This window comes from Leptinotarsa decemlineata, unplaced genomic scaffold (genome assembly GCF_025532065.1).
Source record: "Leptinotarsa decemlineata unplaced genomic scaffold, Ldec_3_MD MMD2_tig00004307_RagTag_RagTag, whole genome shotgun sequence".
Taxonomy (NCBI): Eukaryota; Metazoa; Arthropoda; class Insecta; order Coleoptera; family Chrysomelidae; genus Leptinotarsa; species Leptinotarsa decemlineata.
Window position 1 is genome coordinate 1160594 of NW_027412606.1, and position 24086 is coordinate 1184679.

The window sequence follows — 24086 nt, forward strand, 5'->3', positions numbered from 1 at the left end:
AACAAAATGTCACTCCATCTAGTGGACGAGATACTAAACGACTGCATATACGAAATTTTCCCAATTCCTCTGAATAAGGAAGAAATAAAAACTTTCTTATTAGTCAGTCGATGATGGCCACTATCTTGCACTGATGAGTGGCTAATGAGCCCGAAACCGGTCTGCAACTGTGTCCGTTCCAAAATTGAAGGTCGACTCTTTCAGTTGTATTGCCAATTGCATATGCCTGTCGGATATAATCCAACGCCCTTCGTGGTATTATCCAGGGGAGTAGTTGTTTTCTGATAGGCGTCAGTCCATTCAACCTACTGTGTAAGTATATTCGAGACTCGCTTGGACGTTAAGTTCATTTCTTTTGATTCAAAGAAGAAAAGTTTGTCACACAATACGTCGTGATCTCATGGGTTTTGCTGGGTATAGGGAGATAATGAAAAGTTGAAAAGCATTCATTGGAGAAGTCGACGCACAATTGTTGTAAAAAATCTGGTGAAATCTTCTAACATCAATAAATAGAATGCAGAATCAGGCTGTTTCATAAGACCGCCAGGAACTGAAAGTTCTGAAAAACTATAAAACCCTCTTAAACAGATTTGTTCAACCAACTAACCCATTTTGATAAAAAAAAAACTTCAGATAATCTGCAAATATTTATTTTCGCCATTCTAGGTCAAATATTTTACATTCTTTACCACACTCATTTAACATACATTCTTCGCAACTTTTTTATACTATTACCTGGCCTTTAAATAGAAAACTGATGAAAATACTGCTAGAAAAGTTTCTTGGATATGCATGTATCAAGAAAATGTAATATTTGTATGCCCACCTTAAAAACTCTAGATAATAATAAAACAAGTTCTTGAGTATAACAATTAGTGAATCAGTCGCTTCAGGAAACTGAATTTTTTCACATAGAATTCAATGAAGAATTAATACCGTTCACTCCTTAACACTGAACAATTGGAATTATAAATATATTTCGAATTATATTTGGTATCTTCAAGTATAGGAGATAGTACTCGATTCGTTGTTAGTTGAATTCAGTTCCACAGGAAGGTCGACATTTCCATTCTGCTTAGTACTTCTCCTGGTATTCACAGGTCTACTCCTCGTCTTGAGCCATTGAAATTTCATGCAACTCAGAAAGACATTCATTGTTGAAAATCCTTCTTGATTACACACATGTTCTTGTAGATGGTCGTTTTGAAGTTGATATCTGAAATTTAATAGGCTTCAATTAAAAGCAACTCCTAATGATTATTTTCAGAAAAGGCAAATATGCAAAACCATTTTTCCCCCCATTGGATTATATGAACAGCTTGGCAAATCTAGTTGTGCCTTTTAGGTGCGCGAATGATGAAGAGAGATGGTGAAAGTCAACTACCAACATTTATCGGGAAATTTTTTTGTGCAGCTGGAAAATAATTGAAAGATAATTAATGGGTGATATACAGTGCATTTCTTTAACGTCCTCCCCTTTTATTTTTTGAACGGGTCAACACAAAAAATTGAAAATTGAGATAATGAAATTAATGCATTAATGCTTTATTTTGAAGTGAAATTAACAGATGAAACTTTCAAGATGGCGACTGGGCATCATCTGGAAAGAAATGAATGGAAAAAGGGGTCTAGTGACACATAATTTTGAAGCTCCTGACAAATACTTCACAACCCTGGCATATGAAGTCAATATCTTCACCTACTACAAAATGGCGGAACATTCAATAATTTTCTGACGACAAACACATCAATATCGATATTTATTTCTAGAAATATTCCTTTTTATCTGCAATATAACAACTCTAACAACCCGATAAGGTTTGTTGAGTTATTTTTTCTCAATAGAAACATCAAAAAATGTCAGTACGACTATGGAAATCATTTTTCAGTTGGAATATTCTCATTAAGTTTTCGGTTTCACTAGTAGAAAGGTACCACGTCAACAATCGCTGAAATGGTCAATTTTCGTCCATTGAAAGAAAAAATTGACGCGATTTTTGTTGACGGTGCGACGCGTAACTTTCACGAGACCGAAAGGATTCTCAGTAATCGTTTTCCGAAGCGTCCTATCTGTAGAAAATATTTGAGGAAACTTGTATCCAAATTCTCAACTACCGGTAGTGTACATAACAAAAAGCCCCCTTCCATTCCGGAAGAACAGCAAGTGCAAATAATTGGTGAGATAGTAGTAAATCCTGAACAGTCTACTTATTCCGTCGTGAACGTTTGTGAAGTGTCTCCTTTTACTGTGTGAAGACTTTTGAAGAGGAATAGGTATCATCCATAGAAAATTAAAATGGTACACCAAAGAACTGAAGATGACCCTGATCGAAGAACAGAATTCTGCGAAATCATGACGGAAACCATTGCAAGGCATCCTACCTATCTCCACATTATTTGTTTTAGTGATGTATGTAAATTTTTTCAAACGACAATGTTCACAGATAAAATTGCCGCTATTGGAGTAAGAAACTATTTGGATACTACTTTTCCTGGTCGTTGGATTGGCCGTCAAGGTCCTACAGTCCAGCTCACTCGCCAGATTTTACATCTTTGGACTTTTTTCATGGAGCTATTTGAAGCAAAAGGTGTACGAAACTGAACCTGCTTCAATATCGGAGATACAGCAGAGAATAATAAATATTTGTAGAGATATTGACGTTACTGTGTTCGAAAATGTTTGGCGCGGAATATCGGATAGGCTGTTCATATGTCAAGAAGTTCAAGGCAACCATTTCGAGCATTTTCTGAACTGACCTCATGCTTATCACCTCATGTTATCTAGTTAAATGCCAATGTATTCAGGCATCCCAAATTTCAATTTTTTGAGTTGACCTGTTCAAAAAATAAAAGGGGAGGGGGATTAAAGAAATGCACTGTATAATTTCAAATAATAGACAGGTGTAGCCTCATTAGAAATGAATGAAATATAAGAAAATGGAAAAACTTACAACCGATAATTGATAAATAATTAAATGCAATGGTACTAGAGATGATTATGAAACATAGCAGGTAGATAATCTACAACACAATGCTTGCAATATTGATAATAACATATACCATATACATAGATACAATTCATAAATATAATATTTTGGAAGATTGGTTGCTTTTGAATCATAATATGATAATTCGTCTACTGTTGTTACATGGTTCTATCATCGTTTCTGAGTCACACCTTGTTTTTCAGAAATATGCATTTTCGAAAAGTTACTGTAACTCTCTTCTTGTCAGAAATTTCTTGTTACTATGAAAACAATTCCAAAACACTTCTTCACGTAGATTTCAATGGTGTAAAAAACTCATTTTTCAAATATGATATCAATAGTTATTAATGGAAAACTATTTTTTCAATAATACAAAAATGTAGCACACTTGATGTTTTGTTAGAGCTTTTAGGTTTTTTATGTAGGCTTTGGACGATGCGACGATAAAACAGAATGCAAATCTTTACTGGTAGCTGCTAAATTTTGATTCAAGCAGTAAAGACGCTCTTCAATTAGTGATTTTTGTTCAATTTTCAAACGCATTCGCAATTAAGTATGAGGGTTATGAAAAATGGGATATGATAGTCTGTTTCGTACAAAACGGGGAAAATGCAGAAGGATCAAGCAATCTGTATTAGGATTTAAAAAAAAACACAAATTCAAGTCAACTCAGACCAGGAAATTTTGAACGCTGCATGGCTTGTTGCCAGTTATTCCTGGAAAGTTATAACCAAATGCGTGATTTTTCGTTGAATTGTATTCGGACAGACAAAACTTGTGAGCAGTACCAGCATTTTTAACCGCTACAACTCTTATCCTTGGGCACAACAAAGTCCACATTCTATTGTGGAGCAGAGAAGTCAAGTAAGATTTGGATTTAGTGTGTGGTCAGGTGTTTTGAGGGGTAGAATTATCAGCACGTTCATTCATAACGAACGCACATCTCAGAGGTATTTATAGAATTTCAAGGCAAAATATTGAACCCCTTATTGATGAATTCCCTTTAATGTAGCCCCGAAAAATATATTCTCAACAAGACGGGGCTTTGCTTTACAACACTACAATTGTCACCAAATTTTTGGCTGCAAATTTTGGTAATGATAAATGGAGAGCCAACCAAGGACCCAACTGTTGGCCGACCAGGTCTCCAGACCTAACGCCTATTGACTTTTATCTCTGGGCAAGATTGAAAGGTCCTATTTTCAAATTGCCGACCAATTCTAGATACGAATGGAAAGCAGCAGTGAAGTTTTGCTTTTCTCATTTCTAACTAATTCAGCACAAAAGCGTTCAGGAAAGGTATTGCCTATGTGTAGGAGAAGCTGGTAAACATTTCGAATACCTTCTTTGAAAGAATATATTTCATTGTTTGTTCTTTATCATTATTTTTATTATTGTTGAAGTTTCACTCATTAGTAGTAAATATAGTATAAAATGTTATTAGTTTTATTGGAACTATGCGTTTTAATTACTGCTGTGGAAAGCTTTTTTAATATGTGATAGCTACTACTGAACAATTTCTTTCTTATTTTATTGCCGCATCGTCCGAAGCCTACTTGATCAAGTATGCGTTTCAAAGTCCACATGAAAAAATCTGAAAGCTCTGTATTTCAAAGATGACTCTAGCGAAAAATCAAGTGTGCTACATTTTTGGAAAGGTAATTTTAAGCTATATCGAAATATGTAGGAATATACAGGATGTCTCATGAAAAAGAATAGTTTTCTATCAATAACTATTGATATCTCACTTGAAAAAATAAGTTTTCTACCCAATTGAACTCTTCGTGAAAAAGGTACAGCCACTTTTGGAAGATGCACATTTTTGAAAAACGTACTGTAACTCAGAAACGATGGTAGATATCTATATGAGGTTTTCACCATTGGGTTCATCATAAAATTTGACTCTCAGGCACAGCCATCAGTTTTTATCTATCTAGTTTGAAAGCAGGAGTTTCCCTTCAAAATTGTCCAATTTAGCCCATTCTGTACATCCAGGCACTTTATCGGCTCTTGAAATAATTGAGATAATTCCAAATGTGATTTCGCTCCATCAAGATATCAATTTTCATTATTTCAATGTAGTCCGGTCATTATACAATATTGAATTGACGAAAATTGCGACAGAGCTAAATTTTGGTGAAGACCTTTATATTACCGAAAAAAATAAAAATTTGAAAGTCCCAATCTGTCCCATGAGCGCTTCAAAAGTTATTAGGGGTCAAAGGTCAAAATTTCAGGTTTTTTGAGTTTTTCTCGAAAACCGTGAGTTTTATCAAACAAATACTTGTTGTAGATCTTAAAATTCTCTACAAAAATGGTCCTTATAATTATTCTGTAAATGTTACCGTTACTGAGATATCGCAATTGTAAAAGTTACGTTCTATGTAATATGCACACATTAGCCACGTATATACACATTCAGGTACTTAAGCAAGTAAAAATACCTGTTTGTGTCTCTTTTATGTAAATACTTGAAGGACCGTCAGTCCCTTCGAAAATCCCCTCCACCCGTATGGCCTTGAATATAACATCTGGCTACCTATTCTATTGTCTATGTGGCGTCGTTCATGTGCCTGCTTCTTTTAAAACGTTCTGTTCGAATGAATATACGTATTCATTACAAGCGTCTACTATAAGAGTTTTTAGTGATTAATATTTGAAAAAAAATGTAGCAATTTTGCTTTATTTGCTCTAAGCTTTTGACTGAAGGTGAAACTGTTGTGGTCAATCGTGGAATGCAAACTTTAATCGACGCAAATGATGCGAGAAGTGATGAGTTTACTGAAGATTTAAGAGGTCTTAAGTCCGTTACAATCCACGTGGATTGCCGAAAATCATACACCCGGAAAACTTCAATTGCCGCAGCAAAAAGACAACGTGAAGATGTAAGATGGAATCGGCAGATACTTGATGAAAATCCATAACTAACGTATTCTAAAAACACTTTATTGTGAGATTTTCACCAGATAGTTTTACTGAGGACACGCCCGAGGAAGCCATTGTATGGCGAAACACGTGTTGCGTTTTTGTAAAAGTATCAAGTGAAAATCTTACAATGAAGTGTTTTTAGAATACGTTAACGTGAAGATGAACAGGCCAGTACTTCAAAAGTAAGTCCACCTCCTCCTAGAGCACGAGTAAGTGAATCCAGCTTTAGTTTTAAAGAAAACTACTAATTTTGTAGCGATGAAGCAGATGAGCAGGCAAGTTTCTACACTCAAATTTAAAGAATCTATTTTGAAATTAGCAAAAGATCATTCTGATGACTTATCAAAAGCTGTCGTTGATCTTATCAATTTTGAATATTAATTAGTAGCTTCTGATGCTAAATACCATGATAGTTGTTACAAGACTTTTCTAAGACCTAATACTGGCGGTAAAATTGGGCGTCCACGAAGTGAGGCTGTAAACTTTGCGATGGAGGAAATTTTTGAATTTTTGGAAAATAGTAACGACTGCCAGTTTACTTTAGATGAACAGAGGATGATTCATGTGATGCTGATGAAGAGACAACTGATACATCATTATTTGAACAATTTATGAACATCCGGCAAGAAGAGGAAGAAGACGAAGAAGAAATCGCAGAAGACGTGATTGTTGAAGGTAACTGTGACGAGTATGAATCAGATTGAAGTATCAAAAGAAATCACACTGACAATTACACTCCATAACCATTATCAACCCGAATAATCTTCATGCAGTTAAATAATTATTGTGACTGAAAATTACGTAATAACGATTCGTGGAATAGGCCTACTGGGGAAACCACGTTAAAAAACGCGCCGAGTACACTACCTCACAGATGGCGTGGAAACGTGTGCATATTACATAGAACGTGACTTTTACAACTGCGATATCTCAGGAACGGTGATACTTACAGAAAAATCATAAAGATCTTTTTTGTAGAGATCTACAACTTTGGTATTAAATGTTTTTTTGATAAAACCCACGGTTTTCGAGAAAAATTCAAAAAACCTGAAATGTTGACCTTTGATCCCGAATGATTTTTGAAGCGCTCATGGGACATATTGGGACTTTCAAATTTTTATTTTTTTTGGTAAAATAAAGGTCTTCACCAAAATTTAGCTCTGTCGCGTTATTTCATTACTGTTTTCAGGTCTAAATTGACCGGACTAATGGCTCAAAATCAATATACAAACCTGTATAAGAGCGATCCTGCAACCAGAGCGGACACAACAGCTGATGCAGCTACCACCACAAACAACAAACTAAATCCAGGAACTGGCATGCAAATTCCGTACACGACTTCTTCTCTAATACGTCCTCTGAAAATCGTAACAGCTTCGGCTCGATTATCCGGACTGAAAGCCAGGTCAGCTTCGGAAATAACTTCATAGAGGCTACTGACTCCAACATCAGTGCTCCTTGCCTTCCTATCTGATAATACAACTGATCTCTTCCTCCTGCCTGCGAATCTTTCTGTTACTTCATTTGTAGAGTGGTTTCCATTTTTATGTACCTTTTTGGATGGCTCTACCTTCAAAATTTTTTCGTAAGAATTGTTACTGTTCATACTTCTGGGGTTGGGCATAGATTCTTCCAATATCCTTGGTCCATGAGGAAATGTATCCTGGAGGGGTAAAGGATGAATTCCCTGAAAATGATTGAAATCTAATTAACGATTCACCAGCGAAATTTTGTGGAATCGCAAAGTATTCTCATGTTAATATTGAACATGTATCAATTTTCTGAATTTTTTTATCAGGTTAACCCCCATTGATTTCATTTGGGTTTACTGCATCTGCAAGGATGCAAGGAACATCATCTCTTTGTATCTGTAGAGTAGGGAGGGTGAGTGTAAGCCCACGCACTTAGGCCACATGTGACCCATTGTACATCCTCACAAGAAGTTATCCTCCTAGGTCATCGTCCATCCTGTCCTTTCCAGGAAGGTGGACAGGTCACTGGGAGACATCTCCTTTATATCGGCAGGTGTAGGCCAAGACTCGCCGAACACACCCTCTCTTATTGACGACATGACTGACAGTCTCATCTTCCTGTTCGCACATCCTGCATAGAGGTGTGTCCACTAGCCCCATATTATGTAGGTGTTTCCTCAGCTGACAGTGGCCAGTCAGAAATCCTACTGTAAGGCGTAGATTTTTCCTGGTCATCGCCAGATATTTCTTCGGCGCCAGCTTCCCAGGGTCGCCCAAGATGATCCTGGCAAGATTACATCCTTTGATTCCATCCTATCTCTTTAAGGATTGAGCATGGGTGTAACATTTGACTAGTTCCGCAATTGTCGAAGTCATCAGGCCGTGGGTGCCACTAGGTCCTAAAATTCTTAGTCCAGCCGCTTCCTTGACTAAAGAGTCGGCAATGCGATTACCTTTACTCCTGTCGTGCCCTTTAACCCACCTCAGGATAATGTTATTATCTACCGAGGGTTTGGCTAAATCTTGGTGGCACTATAGTACTAGCCCTGAGGTAACACGCTGTCTGTTCAAGGCTAATAGTGCTTGTCTGCTATCAGTGCAGATTGTTATGTTTTTGCCAGAAATTCCTTTCTTGGTTATTTCTTTTGTGGCGATTGAGATACCAGCCAGTTCTGTTTGGACCACGCTGGTATTTCTTCCCGTTCCCCACTTTAATCCTTAGGCTTAGTGATCTGAAGTACCCTCCACATCCTGAGTCTTCTTTGGTTCTTGAGCCATCTGTATAAATCCGTATTGCATTTGTAGCATCTGACTCTGTGTTCTGTTTAATTTGTATTTTGTAGGGTATATTAAACACAAACCTGGGGTCAATTGCATCACTTGTTGTCTGCAGAAGAGGTTGCGCAGTAAGCGCTTCCCGCCATAGGCCCAGCATTCCTACTTCGAGGTTTACACCAGCCATGCGCAATCGTACCATGGCCATTAGCGCAACCTCCTTAACGTACAGATCCAGAGGGGTCAGACCCGTGATTAATTAAATTGCCGCGGTTGGTGTTGTTCTCATGGCTCCTGTGATGTTTAAACAAGCCAGTCGCTGTATTTGATATAATTTTTGGATGGCCGTTGCTTGTAGAACTTTCGGTCCCCATGCAATGGCTCCATACGTTAACATAGGTCTTATTATTGCAGTGTGATCCATGCGCGTCCCACTGTCCTCCGACATTGCTCATAAGCCACGTATGCTCTTTTTGCTCTATTCTGTAGATGAGAGTTCCATGTTAGCTTCTTGTCGAGGATAGTACCAAGGTATTTCACCTCTTCAGAGAAGTTTAGTTTGCTTTCGAAGATTTCGGAAGGCTTTAGGCCCGTTAAACTTCTTTTCCTGGTGAAAAGGACCATCTCAGTCTTCTTGGGATTGATCGACAGTGAGTCTTCCTCACACCATGTTTATATTAATTTGAGCCTATCCTGCGCTCTATCGCACAGTGTGTTTACAAATTTGCCGGTCTGCAAAATAACTATGTCATCTGCGTATGCAATTGTGTAGAATCCATTTTTGTTAAGGTGATTAATTAGTTTATCCAGGACTATGTTCCAGAGAAGGGGTGATGAGACCCCTCCCTGTGGACTTCCCCTCATGACCAGTCCTTTCACTGTGATGTCTTCTACATTAATACTTATTGCTCTACTAGAGAGCATCTGGAGTATCCATTCTCCTACTACCAGGGGTACATTTCTGGAGTGTAGTTGCTGGGTAATTGTTGGAAAGGTTGTTTTATCAAACGCTCCCTCGATATCTATGAATATACCCAGGGTGGATTCTTTGTTGTCCATTGATCTCTCGATTCTACCAACCACATGGGTGGTTGGTAGAATAATACCCATGAGGGTGTTATTGGTACATCCGTCCAGTTCGCCGTTCCAGGAAAGACAGAACCTGGTAAGTGAGTTTCCATAAGAATCTCAGCACTCTCCTGGAGGTTGGCAGCTTTGTCGCCATTTTCCCTCGTCAGGATGCCGATACTCTTATGGTGGTCATTTGAGAGTGTCTTCTGTAGCCTAGAAGCTAGTGGGAAGTCTTCGACTGCCTCATAATAGGCTCTCTAGGCTTCTCTTTGCTTTCGTCTGCAGACTTTTTTGAACTCTCTGAGGTTGGCTTGATATATAACCCAGTCCTCTTCGAGTCTTGTACGTCTTGCTTGAAGGAACATCACATGAACTATGTAGATAAGAAAACAAGTATTTGATGGAGGTAGTCCCAGTTGTAGTTACCTGTGGTATATAAATTTTAGCTTAAGAAGCACCTTGTAATATTCAAATAACTGTTGAAGAAGCAAATGTGTTAGCGAAACATGTCGTGATATATTTTCCAAATAGAGTTTGTGAAGATCAAATTGTGAGTTGTTGTTTATGATATTTCATGTCGGATACACCTGTTGATGGATGTACGACGATTCATCAGTTAAGACCGTCATGAAGAAGACGTGCTGAAGCTCCAGGAAAAGCGAGTTCCTTATTTGTTGTTCTACAGATGCAGCGATACGACTCGAACTATACAACGACCCCAAAGGGGTGAGTTTACTCAGTGTCTGGGATCATACATAGTGGATTTTTTATTCTTTCATTCTGTTGTTATGTAACTTCTATTTGATTTTACTTTATATTCAATCAAGAATGATTTTTTGTTTCAAGTTAGATGAAATATCTATCTACCTCAGAATCATGTTCTTCAGCTTTTATCGAAATGAAATTTGGTTCAAATTATCCATCTGTTAGGAACTTTCAGCCTTTGTGTAGTTTTTGTAAACTCAGTTAAGATTGATCTGACCACTCTTCAGTTCTTGGTTCTTATTTAGGTTATTTTTGAGCTGTTGCGCTTGATATTTCTAAGGCCTTTGACCGTGTGTGGCATGGGGGTTTGCTGGCCAAACTTCGATGCTATGGCTTGTTGAACCATTGGTGTATTTGGCTCTCCAGCTTCCTGAAAAAACGTCCGTCGATGGATATCTTTCGAATACTTTTACTATGAACGCTGGTATTCTCAAGTATCTATATTATATCCAAGCCTATTTTTATTGTTTATCAATGGCTCATTGGAAAAAAAACAAGAATCCAATATATTGCTTTGCTGACGACAGCACACTTGTCTCGTCATTCCATTTGGATTCCAGGACATTGGCTACGGTGGGACATCTTCACCGGCAGTGGGACGTTGTATATCTTAATGGGGATCTAGAAGTGATTTCGAATTGGGTTGAAAGGAACCAGATTCAATTCAATGCCGCGACAACCCAGACATCGATTTTCTCCAAAAAGATAAATGTTTCCAAACAGGCAATTCAGTTTTCTACTTCAATAATTATCAAGTTACAAGTCTTGATCACTTTTCCATATTCACGACAATCAATACTCAGAGGATGCAGAGAAATATGAACAAGTTCCGGAATTATCATTTTGTCACAAACTTGAAAAGTCTACCATAAATCTATTCAATTCTGTTTCATGCATGTAACTTCAAATTACTCATCTCGCTGGTCCAATAATGGAGAGAACCATTCGTGATTACTTGGATCAATGGAAGATCGACAGCTAAAACAACATTAGGTATATGAGTGATACATTCTTAAGTCAAAACCCTTGAGCCTAATGGGTTGAGAAATATTGGCAACACCTGTTTCATGAACAGTGTAATCCAATGTTTATCAAACACGAGATGGTTATTGAAATAAATGAAGGATATCAATACTAGTATTTCTAATATGGAGGGTGCTTTAATCAAAGTATTCGCAGAAGTTATCAGGGAATTGAGGTCAGAAGATTCATCTGATAGGTTAACATGAAGACGTTAATAGAATTAATGAGGAATCTTGATCGATTCTAACGGAGATTGACGAAAAATGGAGCGACAGCGAAAAACCACAAAAGGCGTGGCTGAGATATTTAAGTATGTATACCTCTAAGATTGTAGATATATTCGTTGGTCAATTGAAATCCACTCATCAACAACCTTCGATCCTTTCTGGGATTTGTCACTCCCCATACCACAAATAATTGGTCAATTGAGTTTGTTATAATGCCCACAAGAGGTAAACTTTTGGATGGACATGAAAAATAGACGTGTTCGAGTTACTAGGAAAGAAGAAAATCCATATCAATCCATAAGTATCCCCATATTTCCCGTATAGTAATTCATTTTGAAATATAAGAAAGATATAAAGGAATATTGAATGTTTCCAGCAAATTTCCTCTAGATAGATAAAATATGCGCAATTTTGCAGCAGACAATGTGACTCCTTGTCGTTATAATCTATATGCACTTTCAAATTACACTGGGTTCACTTACACCGGACATTATACGGCATACTGCAAATATCCCTACACTGGCAAGTGGCACGAATACAACGATTCATACGCCGTATCACCAATTCCAACAAAATCGCCCGTGAGTGGAGAAACAAACATCCTGTTTTATGAAAAGGGATAAACGAGTGTGCATCTTCAAGATACCTGAGAGGATGTTTCTTTTCGCGTTTTGAAATGTTATTAATGACCTCTTAATTATTAGATAAAAACTCTAGATATGAAAATAAAAAAAAACAACAAAAATCTATACCCATACCTTATAGGAAGAAGACATAATATCCAGCTTTGCTTCATCATGTTCAACTGACGATTCCTTCAACTGTTTATTTATGTTAGGATGGTTGTCATTGAGAGACATTCTAACACCATTAAAATTTGTTTCCAGGGAAACATCTCCAGTTTCTTGTAATATATCTTCATATAAAGAATCGCCTCCCAGTTTTCCCTCGGCTGAATTTGGAAATCTGAAGAGATACAACTGGAATTTGAATGTGTTTTTTCTACTCATACAGACTGGTGTACTGTTCTACTCTCAAGAATACACAACAAACACAAAAAATATTTGAAAATTTCATAATCCAGAAGCTACATAATTTCATATCACATATCATCTCACCTCAGTTGATTCAAAGTAGAAACTTTCAAAAAACATTCATTGAAATAACGATGTTCATTTGAAAATAAACTTCCAAAATCTATGATCATCTCTGGAATTATTTTTATATATTATATTATATTTTATGGTCTGTTGGCGATCTGGATCATTCTAATATTGATCTCTTGAAATGTATTGAATGAAATGTGAAGTAAATTAGTCCCCAAGTTTCTCTACTAATAAAACACTTGAATACGTTCCTGAATAAACGTTTAATACTGCTGTATTTTTTACCAGAATGGAAAAACAAAGATGAAAACCGAATGTAGCCACATAAATATTGAGAACTAAAAAGGACTATAGCAAAACGTGTATTTTTCAAAAATCGTGTTAGCTTGAGTCAAATTTGAATCACTTCTTTCCATTTTTTTGAAAAGTTTAGTTGATTCTATTAAATGAAACACAGAGTATCGAATTATTGATTATAGTTGATATGGATCTGGCAATATGATTTTCAGTTCTTCGGCGAGTCCAAATCCCATATCGTGGAATATGCAGCTGCCTCGGGTGTTCCACAAGGAAGCAACCTAGGTCCACTTCTCTTCAACGCCTTCATAAACAATATAGTTGAGGTCATTGACATCAACTGTTTGATATACGCGGATGACGTGAAATTATATTGTGAGATCAATAGCATCGAGGACTGTCGTCAACTCTTTTTCAATTTGAAACGTGTTGAGCAATGGTATTTTTGCAATAATCTTCCTTTAAATGCGAGTAAATATAATGTAATGACGTAAACACTAAAAAATCGTCCACTTGCATATCAATATTTAATTAACGATATTCCACTTCAACGGCCTCTCACATTCACCGATCTAGGTGTTACCTTCGACACAAAACTTTCCTTCGTACCATACATTGAAACCATTCCGTCCGCTGCCAACAGAATGTATGGATTTACTGCACGAATCTTCAAAGATTTCGCGAATCGATCTACATCAAATTCCATACTATGCTTTCGTCAGATCAAAATTAGAATATGCATCCATAATCTGGAATCCATCTCATCAGTTGTATACAGAGAAAGTTGAATAGGTATAACGTCGTATCCTAAAAGTTCACTTCTATAGATCAGACAATATCTAACCACAAATTGGATTTCTCCATGATGGGAGCATTGTTAGCAAGACATGCTATGAATAGCTTGAGTTGCCGTCGTGAATGTTACTCCATAATTTTTCTATTCAAACTGATTAATAATTCAATTATTGCCCACATATTCTGCAAAAACTGAATTTCAATGTACCTAGACAAACCTCTAGAGTGGTTAACCATTTTTATCTGCCAACACCATGTACAAATATTCTGAAACGTAATTTGTGCAGAATTGAAAGTTCCATTTGTATTGCGAACAGATTTATAAGAGGCTGAGCTTAGTATGCGAATGTTTGACTATTGTTGTAAATTATCCCCTGAAAAAAAATCCGAACGCCACTGGTCTTTGTCAATCGACCTTGGCCAGGGTCACGCTCACTCGACTTACGCTTCTCGATCGTTCTAGATGTAGCTTCGCTTCCAGAGACTTCCCAATCGGCTTCCAGAGAATTCCATTAGGCTATATATGAACACTACCAACAGGCAGACGGGGCAAGTCTAGTTGAAAGTGCGGAACGGAGCTAGCAAGGCGACAGACGTTAGAGTATTAGTGTGGAGTTTTTTGTAACAAAATGGAGAAGTAGAAGGCCAAAAATTTCCTTTCTCCTAAAAATATACCCTTTCAATTTGAGTTGAGTTCAATTGTACAGTCTAGTCAAATTATTTTCGAACCCACGCGGAAAATGTAACACTATATTAATTGACCTGGAAACAGTTTGAGTACGAACAGGAGAAAACAGTGCTCTATTTGAAGTATAATTCCAATTGGAAACGTTCTTCTATTCAAAATATATGAAAGGGTGAGATTCTAATGAGTTGCTATTATTTACTAACCTGTCTTGAACTGTCGGCATATTGCTATCCTTTCTCTCTAGGGAGTTAACGTAATGTGATAAATCTGGATTCACATCGCTTGCTTCATCTGATTGCAACTGGCAGTGATCCAAACACCCTTGTCTGCATATTTCTACTTTACATTTTATATGAACGCTCAGTGCGTCAGGAAACTTGAAAGCATGGAAAAATGCGTAAGTGATTACAGACGCCCTTTCGTCCGCACCTCGCGCTTTGAGGAAACGACTTATCATTTTTGGCCTTAAAACGCACCCAAACTCATCAGACAGTTGTATCACATGACCTGCTCCGTCAGAGGCTAAACATGATTTCACTCTCATGTCGAATTCTCCTGCAAGACAAAATCACGATTTCAGTAATTGAAAAAGTCGAGTGGTACTAGGTAAAAAATATTAAAATGTCATTTGGGATTGATCATTTTTTGGCAAATTTTATTTTTATTTATGAATTCAAATTGAACCATAGCGCTGTTGAGATAGTCCGAAAAATCTACCAAGGCTTTGGCAATGAACGAAATGGTCGGCATACAGTAATCTAGGACGGGGATTCGGGAACCCTGGTAGAGATCACAAACCGTACGTGGGATGACTGTGATAAGTCACCTAATAGAAGAAGAAGAAGAAGAAATGTTATATGCATCAGGAGGTTTGCATATCTTAATAAGGATAGAGGTGATTTCGAATTGGGAAAAAAGTAACGAGGTTCGATTCAATGCCACAAAAACCCAAGCGTCGGTTTTCTCCGAACTCTAAAAACCTGATTCGGTCCCCAGCGGGGCAGGCACAAAGTATATGCTCTGCTGTTTCATCGTTAATGAGGTAGTCGGATAGTCGAGGTGCAAGATTCCCACTTTGATATCCGCGACAACCTTGACATATGAGGGGTTTATGCGTGTCAGCTACACCTGACGATGCTTTAGATCCAACCGTGCAGAGCTTTTTCGACTCTGGTTTTGGTGAATCATTACTTGAGCGCCAACGTTTGCCATACTACTCATGGAGGGTTTGTTACCCCACCAGAGACAGATTCAGCGCACGCAGCTCAAGAATTTGGTGCAACGCGGTTTTATAAGGTACCCCGCTCTTGAGGAGACAACACACTCCTTTCCTGGCTGCACCATCAAACTTTTTTTTAAGGTTTCGCTGTTAGACAGGATTTGGGGCATTGAGAAGCTCTTGCTCCTGAACTAAATTTACAGGGAGGTCAGTTGGAGTCGTAAACTCGACATCCATCTCCTCTGTAGACTCGCTCCTGATCTAAATCTACAGAGAGATCAGTTGGCGTCGTAAACTCAACAACCATCTCCTCTGTAGACTCGCTCCTGATCTAAATCTACAGAGAGGTCAGTTGGCGTCGTAAACTCGACAACCATCTCCTCTCTAGACTCGCTCTTGAACTAAATTTACAGGGAGGTCGGTTGAAGTCGTAAACTCGACATCCATCTCCTCTGTAGACTCGCTCCTGATCTAAATCTACAGAGAGGTCAGTTGACGTCGTAAACTCGACAACCATCTCTTCTGTAGAGTCGCTCTTTCACTAAATTTACAGGGAGGTCGGTTGCAGTCGTTAACTCGACATCCATCTCCTCTGTAGACTCGCTCCTGAACTAAATTTACAGGGAGGTAGTTGGAGTCGTAAACTCGACATCCATCTCCTTTGTAGACACGCGCTTGAACTAAATTTACAAGGAGGTCGGTTGAAGTCGTGAACTCGACATCTATCTCCTCTATAGACTCAGCGTCAGAAAGAATGTTTGAGTTCACTCTGTCCATAAAAGTCCCACGAGTAGCTAGGGAAAGAAGGTCAATAACGAGAGGGCGCCCGGTATCTCGAAGGTTCCGTAGAGATAGCTGATAGGCTCAGTGTCATTCATCCTCTCGGCACGGATACAAACACCTTTGTATTAAGCCATCGTTGAGATGCCACTCAGTTAGTTAATCACCACAAGTGATTCTGTCATTCCCATATCCAGCGGGGCTACGTGGCAGGCATCCGATGGCCGGTTTGCTCAACCCCCGCACCCCAAGCCATTGCACTCGCCAAACAGCATGCACAGTGGTTCAGGCAGTGAAAGATGAACAAGGACAGCCAACCATATAGACTCAAAACTTGTAGCGCCATCTGTTTGTTAGCATGCGAACTTTTCAACCCACCCAATACAACCCATTGAAAGGCTTGCCAGTTTACCGATTTCAGTATGAAATGGTGTGATAAAAGTAGGTCGTTCATAACCTATTTTAACTTCATTTTTGAAAAAAATGTCAGTTGAGGGGTTTCTGAAATAAATGATTCGTTTATTAGTTCACCTACCTCTGTAATCATTTATAGCGACTACCAGGGTCAATGTGGAACCTAGTGGAACAATACCACTAACAGGGGGGGCCCATGGACCTTTACCGTGTTGAATTTCCATCCAGCAGTCGACATTGTCACCTGTTGAAAAATACAAATATTCGTTATTTTTGTATGAAGTGTGTAGAATATGCAATGTATTACAGGTACCTGAAATAACAAAAATGTTACCTGAATTATAAACAGCTCATCTGAGATACCAAAACAAAATTTTTTTTATTTCTATACATATCAAAATTACTGATTATTGATCCAAAAACACTACTTGTGGATAGCTCCAGTGGATCCTAAACTAGTTTTCAAAACTCACAAATTCAAAAGGGGACAAATTTTCATGTTTTCTTTATTTTGCTGGGTGTTTCTTGTATTGATACTTAATATAAACTGCAGTTTATAATTATATTACCTTTCGTATATCAAGTGGTCAAACGAAAAGTATGCACCTTGCTTCTCTCCTTTTTTTGTAACTTAACGCAAAAATGCTCGGACAGGTCAATTTTGCCTTTGAGGGGGACACATTTTAGATGTATTTTTCTACCTGTGCCTTCAACCCCTCAGCGAGGGTGAGTAACAACCCTAAAATTTTAAATGGAAAGTTAGGTTGAGTGATATATCATTTGAAAGGGCACAAAATTCTCTTTCCAATGACACCTAATTTGTTGTATTTACTTGAATAGTTATAAAAAAAGCAAGAACATTTACTCGATATTTTTGGTGTTAATGAAAATGCGGAAAAAACGGCATTTTTATCACTACTACATTCCTTAATTTCTCTCGTGCGTTTTTTGGTTCAAATAACAACAGCAGATAAGTGTACAAAGATAATTTAGGCAAACGTTCATTGATTCAGTTCGGTTGCTTTTAAAATTATTTCAACTTTACTGTTTATTCCATTCCTGAACGAATTGAAATTGTTAAACTTTATTATCAACATGATAGTTGTGCTAGACTTACTACTCGCCTCTTTAATAACAGTCATTCCGGGAAAAATGTGAATGATTCGTACGTTGCTAAGTTAGTCCAAAAGTTTGTCGATACCGGATCTGTCTGTAATGTGAAACACCAGCCACGGAAACCGATCAGAAATGAAGCAGCGGAAGTCGCTGTTTTGGGACATGTTGAATTGGATCATACTCAAAGTACCCGTCAGCTTGCTGCAGCCTCAGGTGTCTCCCGTTCGTACATAATACGGATATTAAAAGCCTATAAATTTCATCCGTACAAAATTAAATCAGTACAGGAACTCAATGAAGATGATCCTGATAGAAGGTTGCAATTTTGTGAACAGCTACTAATTGACGATCCGCACCTATCATTCAACACTTGCTTTTCCGATGAGAGTACATTTTTTTTAATGGAGCTGTGAATAGGCATAATTGCCGTTACTGGGATGACAGTAACCCACACTTATTCCGAGAGGTCCATACCCAGTACCCTCAAAAAATCAATGTCTGGTGTGGCATATTAGGTAGTTATATCGTAGGGCCACTTTTTATTCCTGGGAATTTAACTGGTGAGGTCGTCTACGTGAACATGCTTGAAGATACAATTGATCCTCTTATAACAGAAATAATTGAAAATGACCAAAATCATAATGATGATCGGCTTCATTTCCAGCAAGATGGAGCACCTCCTCACTATGTTGCTCCGGTACGAGAGTTTTTAGATGACCGGTTTCCTGGACGGTGGATTGGAAGGAGAGGCCCCATCGAATGGCCTGCCAGGTCACCTGATTTATCGCCTTTAGACTTTTTCGAGGACACTTGAAAAATAAATGTTTTGCTACCCAGCTCGAGTCCATAGAAGATCTTCGCCAACGAATTACAGCAGAGTGCAGAAGTATAACACCTGATATGCTACAGAATGTTAGGAATAGATTTGAACAAAATCTGTATTATTGTATGGAAGCAAATGGGTCACATTTTTAGCACTTGCTGAAGTAGGATTCTACTAAGTCAATTACACATTTCAAAGTACTGGGTTGTAGTTGTTTTTCTTCATAATACCTACATGTTTGAGTGAAATACAACAAATTAGGTATCATTAGAAAGATAATTTTGTGCCCTTTCAAATGATATATCACTCTACCCCACTTTCCATTTAAAATTTTAGGGTTGTTACTCACCCTCGCTAGGGGGTTGAAGGCACAGGTAGAAAAATACATCTGAAATGTGTCCCCCTCAAAAGCAAAATTGACCTGTGCGAGCATTTTTGCGTTAAGTTACAAAAAAAGGAGAAAAGCAAGGTGCATACTTTTCGTTGGACCACTCTATTTTGAGTAAATTATTTATTTCAACTTTTTTTAATGTTTCCAAAACTGTAGGTCCATATGTTTGCTCAACGGAAGAGAGTTTAAGCAAGCCCAAATCTAAATTAATTCCTCAATGTCCTCTGGATTTTCCTAGAATATTTGCTCTTCGATTCTAGCAACGCTCTTTCCAATTCGTTGGCAATATGCATCAAATTATTTGGATCTGGAGCTTTTTCCTTTTTGCTTTCACTTTTATCCTCTCTTTCAGTTTTCAATTCAAGTTCCATAGCTACTACAGGTACTGCTTGTTGTAAAAGGGCTCTTAATGAAATCTGTGCCTCGAATTGTCATTCAAACTCCTTTAGATCCTTCATGATTCAGGTATAGTTCGTTCCTGATCAATTTTTGGTTTTTATTGGGGATGATATTCTCAAATGAGTCAACTGGAATGCGGTTATTAGATACTACCTGCTTCATGGTCTTCATTTCTTCTTGAAAAGCTTTTTCTGTTGAGGGAATCACAGATGTTCCATGTACCATTGATCTGAATGCAGATAATTTATGTGATAATGGACTGAAAGAATCCATGGGGATTGTGCAGTCCGTAAAAGTGTTTTTCTATAAATGTTGAATAGGTCATCAATCGAAGGAACAGTATTCGTGTTGGAGTGAAGAAAACTCTTTAAATTGCATGAGGTATCAGAACTATTCAGTGGTTCGAGTCGGCAATGAATTATAAACGTGTTTAATTATTCGAAACTAAATGTAATTCATACGTATCTACAACTCCGGAAATGTACAAAATGAATTGTTCCGCAGAGAGAAGATGGTCACCTACTTCCAAGAATCATAAATACCGCTACATTCGAAGGATCAACATCAGCTGGCATGGAATGAGTTATACTGGTGAAGTATCATTGAACAAGGCGTCTACGTAACCAGCGAGACCGGATATCAAGACAGCGGTTCCGTTCTCAGTAAACCCGTATTTCTGTATATCGGTGTCTTGTTAGTTATAATTGTTCATTATAATCTAGTAATAATCCCGTTCAAAATATTCTCGGTCTGAAAATTTCAATTTTCTAAGCAATGTAGGCATATTAAAATGGGAATGTTCGTAATTAATTATTTAAGGTAATACTGTTGATAGAAACAGGAAACGTTGACCATCATATTGAATCATCTTTGAAGTATGAATCCATCGAAATTTTGTATTCATTTGAATGGCCTATTGATGCCTTGCTTATATCCAGAGAGATATTCTCTTAAGGAAAAACATGATTATTTTGTACTATAAGTCTCACTGAATCAATCATCAGATACTGCATAGTCGTATGAGGTGGTGCTTTCATTACCACATTACAATCTTTACAGAGAGCACAAAACATCTTCATAAAGATCATACTAAGAAAAGATAGATTATTCTCCACTCTATTACTCTATGTAGATACCAACCTGCTCAATATAAAAACACTCTTCATTTATCAATCGTTACTACGAATTATAATACGCATAAAAAATTCACGGTGAGAAAACAAGAATGACCAGATCGACTCTCAACAAAAACCTTCAACTTCACTCTTTCAAAAAATCTTTAACCCAAAGATCGTTTATGAATTTCGATCCAAAATTTTTCAACCTTATCCCATCCGACCTTAGAGAAATAAAAAATCACAAAACTTTGAAAATACAAGTGGAAAAACGTATATTACTGACAGGTCCGTCTTTAACCTATTGGAGGCCTGGGCATAATAGGATAATGAGGTCCCTATGACTTTGACAGGACACTATTTTGTTAGAATAGACAAAGAAAGTAGATAAACAAGGTTAAATATTAATTTTTATACACAATCACATGAAACGAATAGATGAATGTAATAGATATAGTCGACAAAAGTAACTTTTTTAGCATTAACAGGTTAGTGCTTAAAAATCTATGTTATTTGAAGAGGAACCCTTCTAGATTTCAGATGGGCAAAATCGTTAATCACTTCTTTAAAATCTATGCTTTTTAGCACATCAAATTCTGTCGACATCAGCGACAAACTGGTTAATCTCTCTTGAACCACTGTACTTCTTTCAATTCATTTTTAATTCTTTTTAATTTGGAGAAGAAGCAGCACTGCAGTTAGTTACCATCATGCTTAAAAAGATGCTCAATGCGATTTCTACATTTGGGAACGTGTCTTCAATTTTGTTTCCTTTCAAAAGTTGATATATTTTTAATATACAATCCTCATTTTTACTGTCAACAACTTTCGAATATTCTGTTAAATGCAAACATTCTATTTCTTCCCCTTTCTCGTTAACATCTTCATAATGAAATTCAGCAAATTCTTCGCAACTTTGTCCCAACTCTTCAGAATTCAGAGTTTTCAAGCGAAAAAATAAATGAAAACTTTTACTGATATTCTTATACGAACTTAATCGCTGTTTTAAATGAACGCTGAGGATATCAATTATGGGAAGGAAGGTTTCAATTTTGAATTTCTCTCTTCCATTCAGTTGGACTGACGGCGCAGAGCCATAAAAAACTCTAGCGAGAACTTCTGCGTTTTGTTCTTTGAGATAGGTCCTTGTAGTCAGATTCCGGGTTTCTTTTTTTGGCAAACGATTCGAAGTAATCAAATTTATCCCTGAGGTTAATAATAAAATCATCAAGTGAAGTGAACATATTAGAAGCAACGTCTAGTGTTATTGTTTCTTTCTGAAGATAATTACTTCTTTTGTCTATTCTTTCCAATATACAGTTACAAATTTCCGTTAGTATAATATATTAAAGTTTTTCCATTTTTCTGGACAGACTAAGAGCTTCGTCTCTAGTTTCTCGTGTCTGTTCTGCATCTTTCGCGATGGAATCTATCCTTCTACAACTTGTTCATTACCTTCATGCAAGGCGCTTACTGCATCTGCTCGGGCTGACCATCTGGTTTGTGAAAGACTTTCAACAATTTTTTTTGACCTAAATGTTCCATCGACGAGTAGAGCCCAAAAAAAAGTTGTACACTTTCTGAACCATTTCAAAAACGTTGTTGCCTTCGATACACACCCAGCAGCATTCACTTGGAGCTTCATACTTCGCTTCGTTTGCTCAATTTAAATGGAGCGAATCACACTGATGAGTGTACTACTGATGATTTTTCTTTAAAATGTGTATGTGCTTATATTCATATTTGAATTTGTCTAAGCATGATGAAGTCGGAAAGCCTAATTTTTGGGAGAGAGTAGAATAACTCCGCGCATGTAAAAGCTAGTAAGTTGGTATTGCAGTCAGTAATTTAGGTTCGATTTCTCGATTTCAAAGTGCCCACTGCGAAAGAGGGGTCTGATTACTAAACCTCGATGAATTCCAAAAAATTTCCGATAGATTAAATTTAGACAATGATATATTTATTTATTCTATTGATTCCGTGATGCACCTAGAAGGCATAAAAGGAAAACCAATCCCTGTTGTCTCCGTTGGTTCCTCCTCTTATTACAACAAACTTCTTTTTGATTGATTATATACTCTATACTCGCAACTAACTTACATATAAAATAATTGCCTAGGCAATTTCTGCTCCTAAAGCAGATGCCTCTTTATAGCAGTAACCAAAATATATGTATTATTATCAAATGAATTCATAAATTGAATTGAATTGTATTATAATATCGTCAAAATGTCCGCCACGGCAGACATTTTGACGATATTCGATTGGTATCGTTCCAAATTCGATCATTTTGTTTGTTCATGTATACATTCATCCACCCATCGCTGGATATATACGTGGGACCTTCACCTTTTGTGGTATTTGTTATCGATCTCTCAGAACATGTTGACAATCGTCTCATAACTATGTTTGCAGATGATACCAGAATGATAATAACTGGGTTCACACTGGAAAATATACTAACAAGTGTCAAAGAGATTATTGATGGATTTACCTCTTGGTTCTTTCAGGAAGCTGGAGAGGCATACACAAAAATGATTTTACAAGCCATTGTATCAAAGTTTGGCCAGCAAACCTTCATGGCACACACGACTGAAGGCATTAGAAATATCAAGCGCAACAGCTATTGTTTCTCCATGTTTCTCAATTGCGTTACTCCAAATATGGGTGACATACGATAGAAGGTCGCCTGTTGATCTTTGTTTCCGAAAGCGATATTGATGATCGCTCAAGATGTTGAAACCTCCCAAATATTTGAGGATATGATGGTTCACGACTTACTCCATGATTTTTGATATCACTGATAGTAAAGCGACTAGTCTATAGTTATTTGGAAGATTTTTCTTGCCCTTTTTGGAAACAGGCTGAACGAGAGCAAATTTTCAACAAGAGGGAAAAATCCCTTTCTTGTAAGGGTTGAAAAGTCTGCAAAATACTGTTGCGAGTTCATTTGTCCACTTTTTAAATACGATGACGGGCACTTCATCAGGGCCTTGTTGATTTTAAGCTGTTTCAAAATTCGTCTGACTAGACGCTGTCGAAAAGTAGTTTCCGGCATTGTGGATTATAATTGGGGAATAGTGGGTGGTGCTTTTCCTAGTAAATTTGCTTTTTCTACGGCTGTTGTTGCAATTGAACCATCCGCTTGTGTTAGTGATGGAATTGTGGATTTTGTAAAATTATGATTAACAGCTT

At 37.4% G+C, this 24086-nt stretch overlaps 1 protein-coding gene across 1 annotated transcript in view; it reads right to left on the reverse strand.

Annotated features, from left to right (window-relative positions):
• Positions 1-634: 634 nt before the first annotated feature.
• Positions 635-24086, reverse strand: part of m (zona pellucida domain-containing protein miniature) — a 35968-nt gene continuing 12516 nt past the window's right edge. Inside the window, exons 4-8 of the mRNA XM_074178736.1 lie at positions 17169-17291; positions 14838-15189; positions 12507-12714; positions 7148-7602; positions 635-1216 (exon numbers count right to left, since the gene is read on the reverse strand). Coding sequence (XP_074034837.1) covers positions 1000-1216; positions 7148-7602; positions 12507-12714; positions 14838-15189; positions 17169-17291 — 1355 coding nt within the window. The 3' untranslated portion in view covers positions 635-999. The remainder of the gene's footprint in view (positions 1217-7147; positions 7603-12506; positions 12715-14837; positions 15190-17168; positions 17292-24086) is intronic.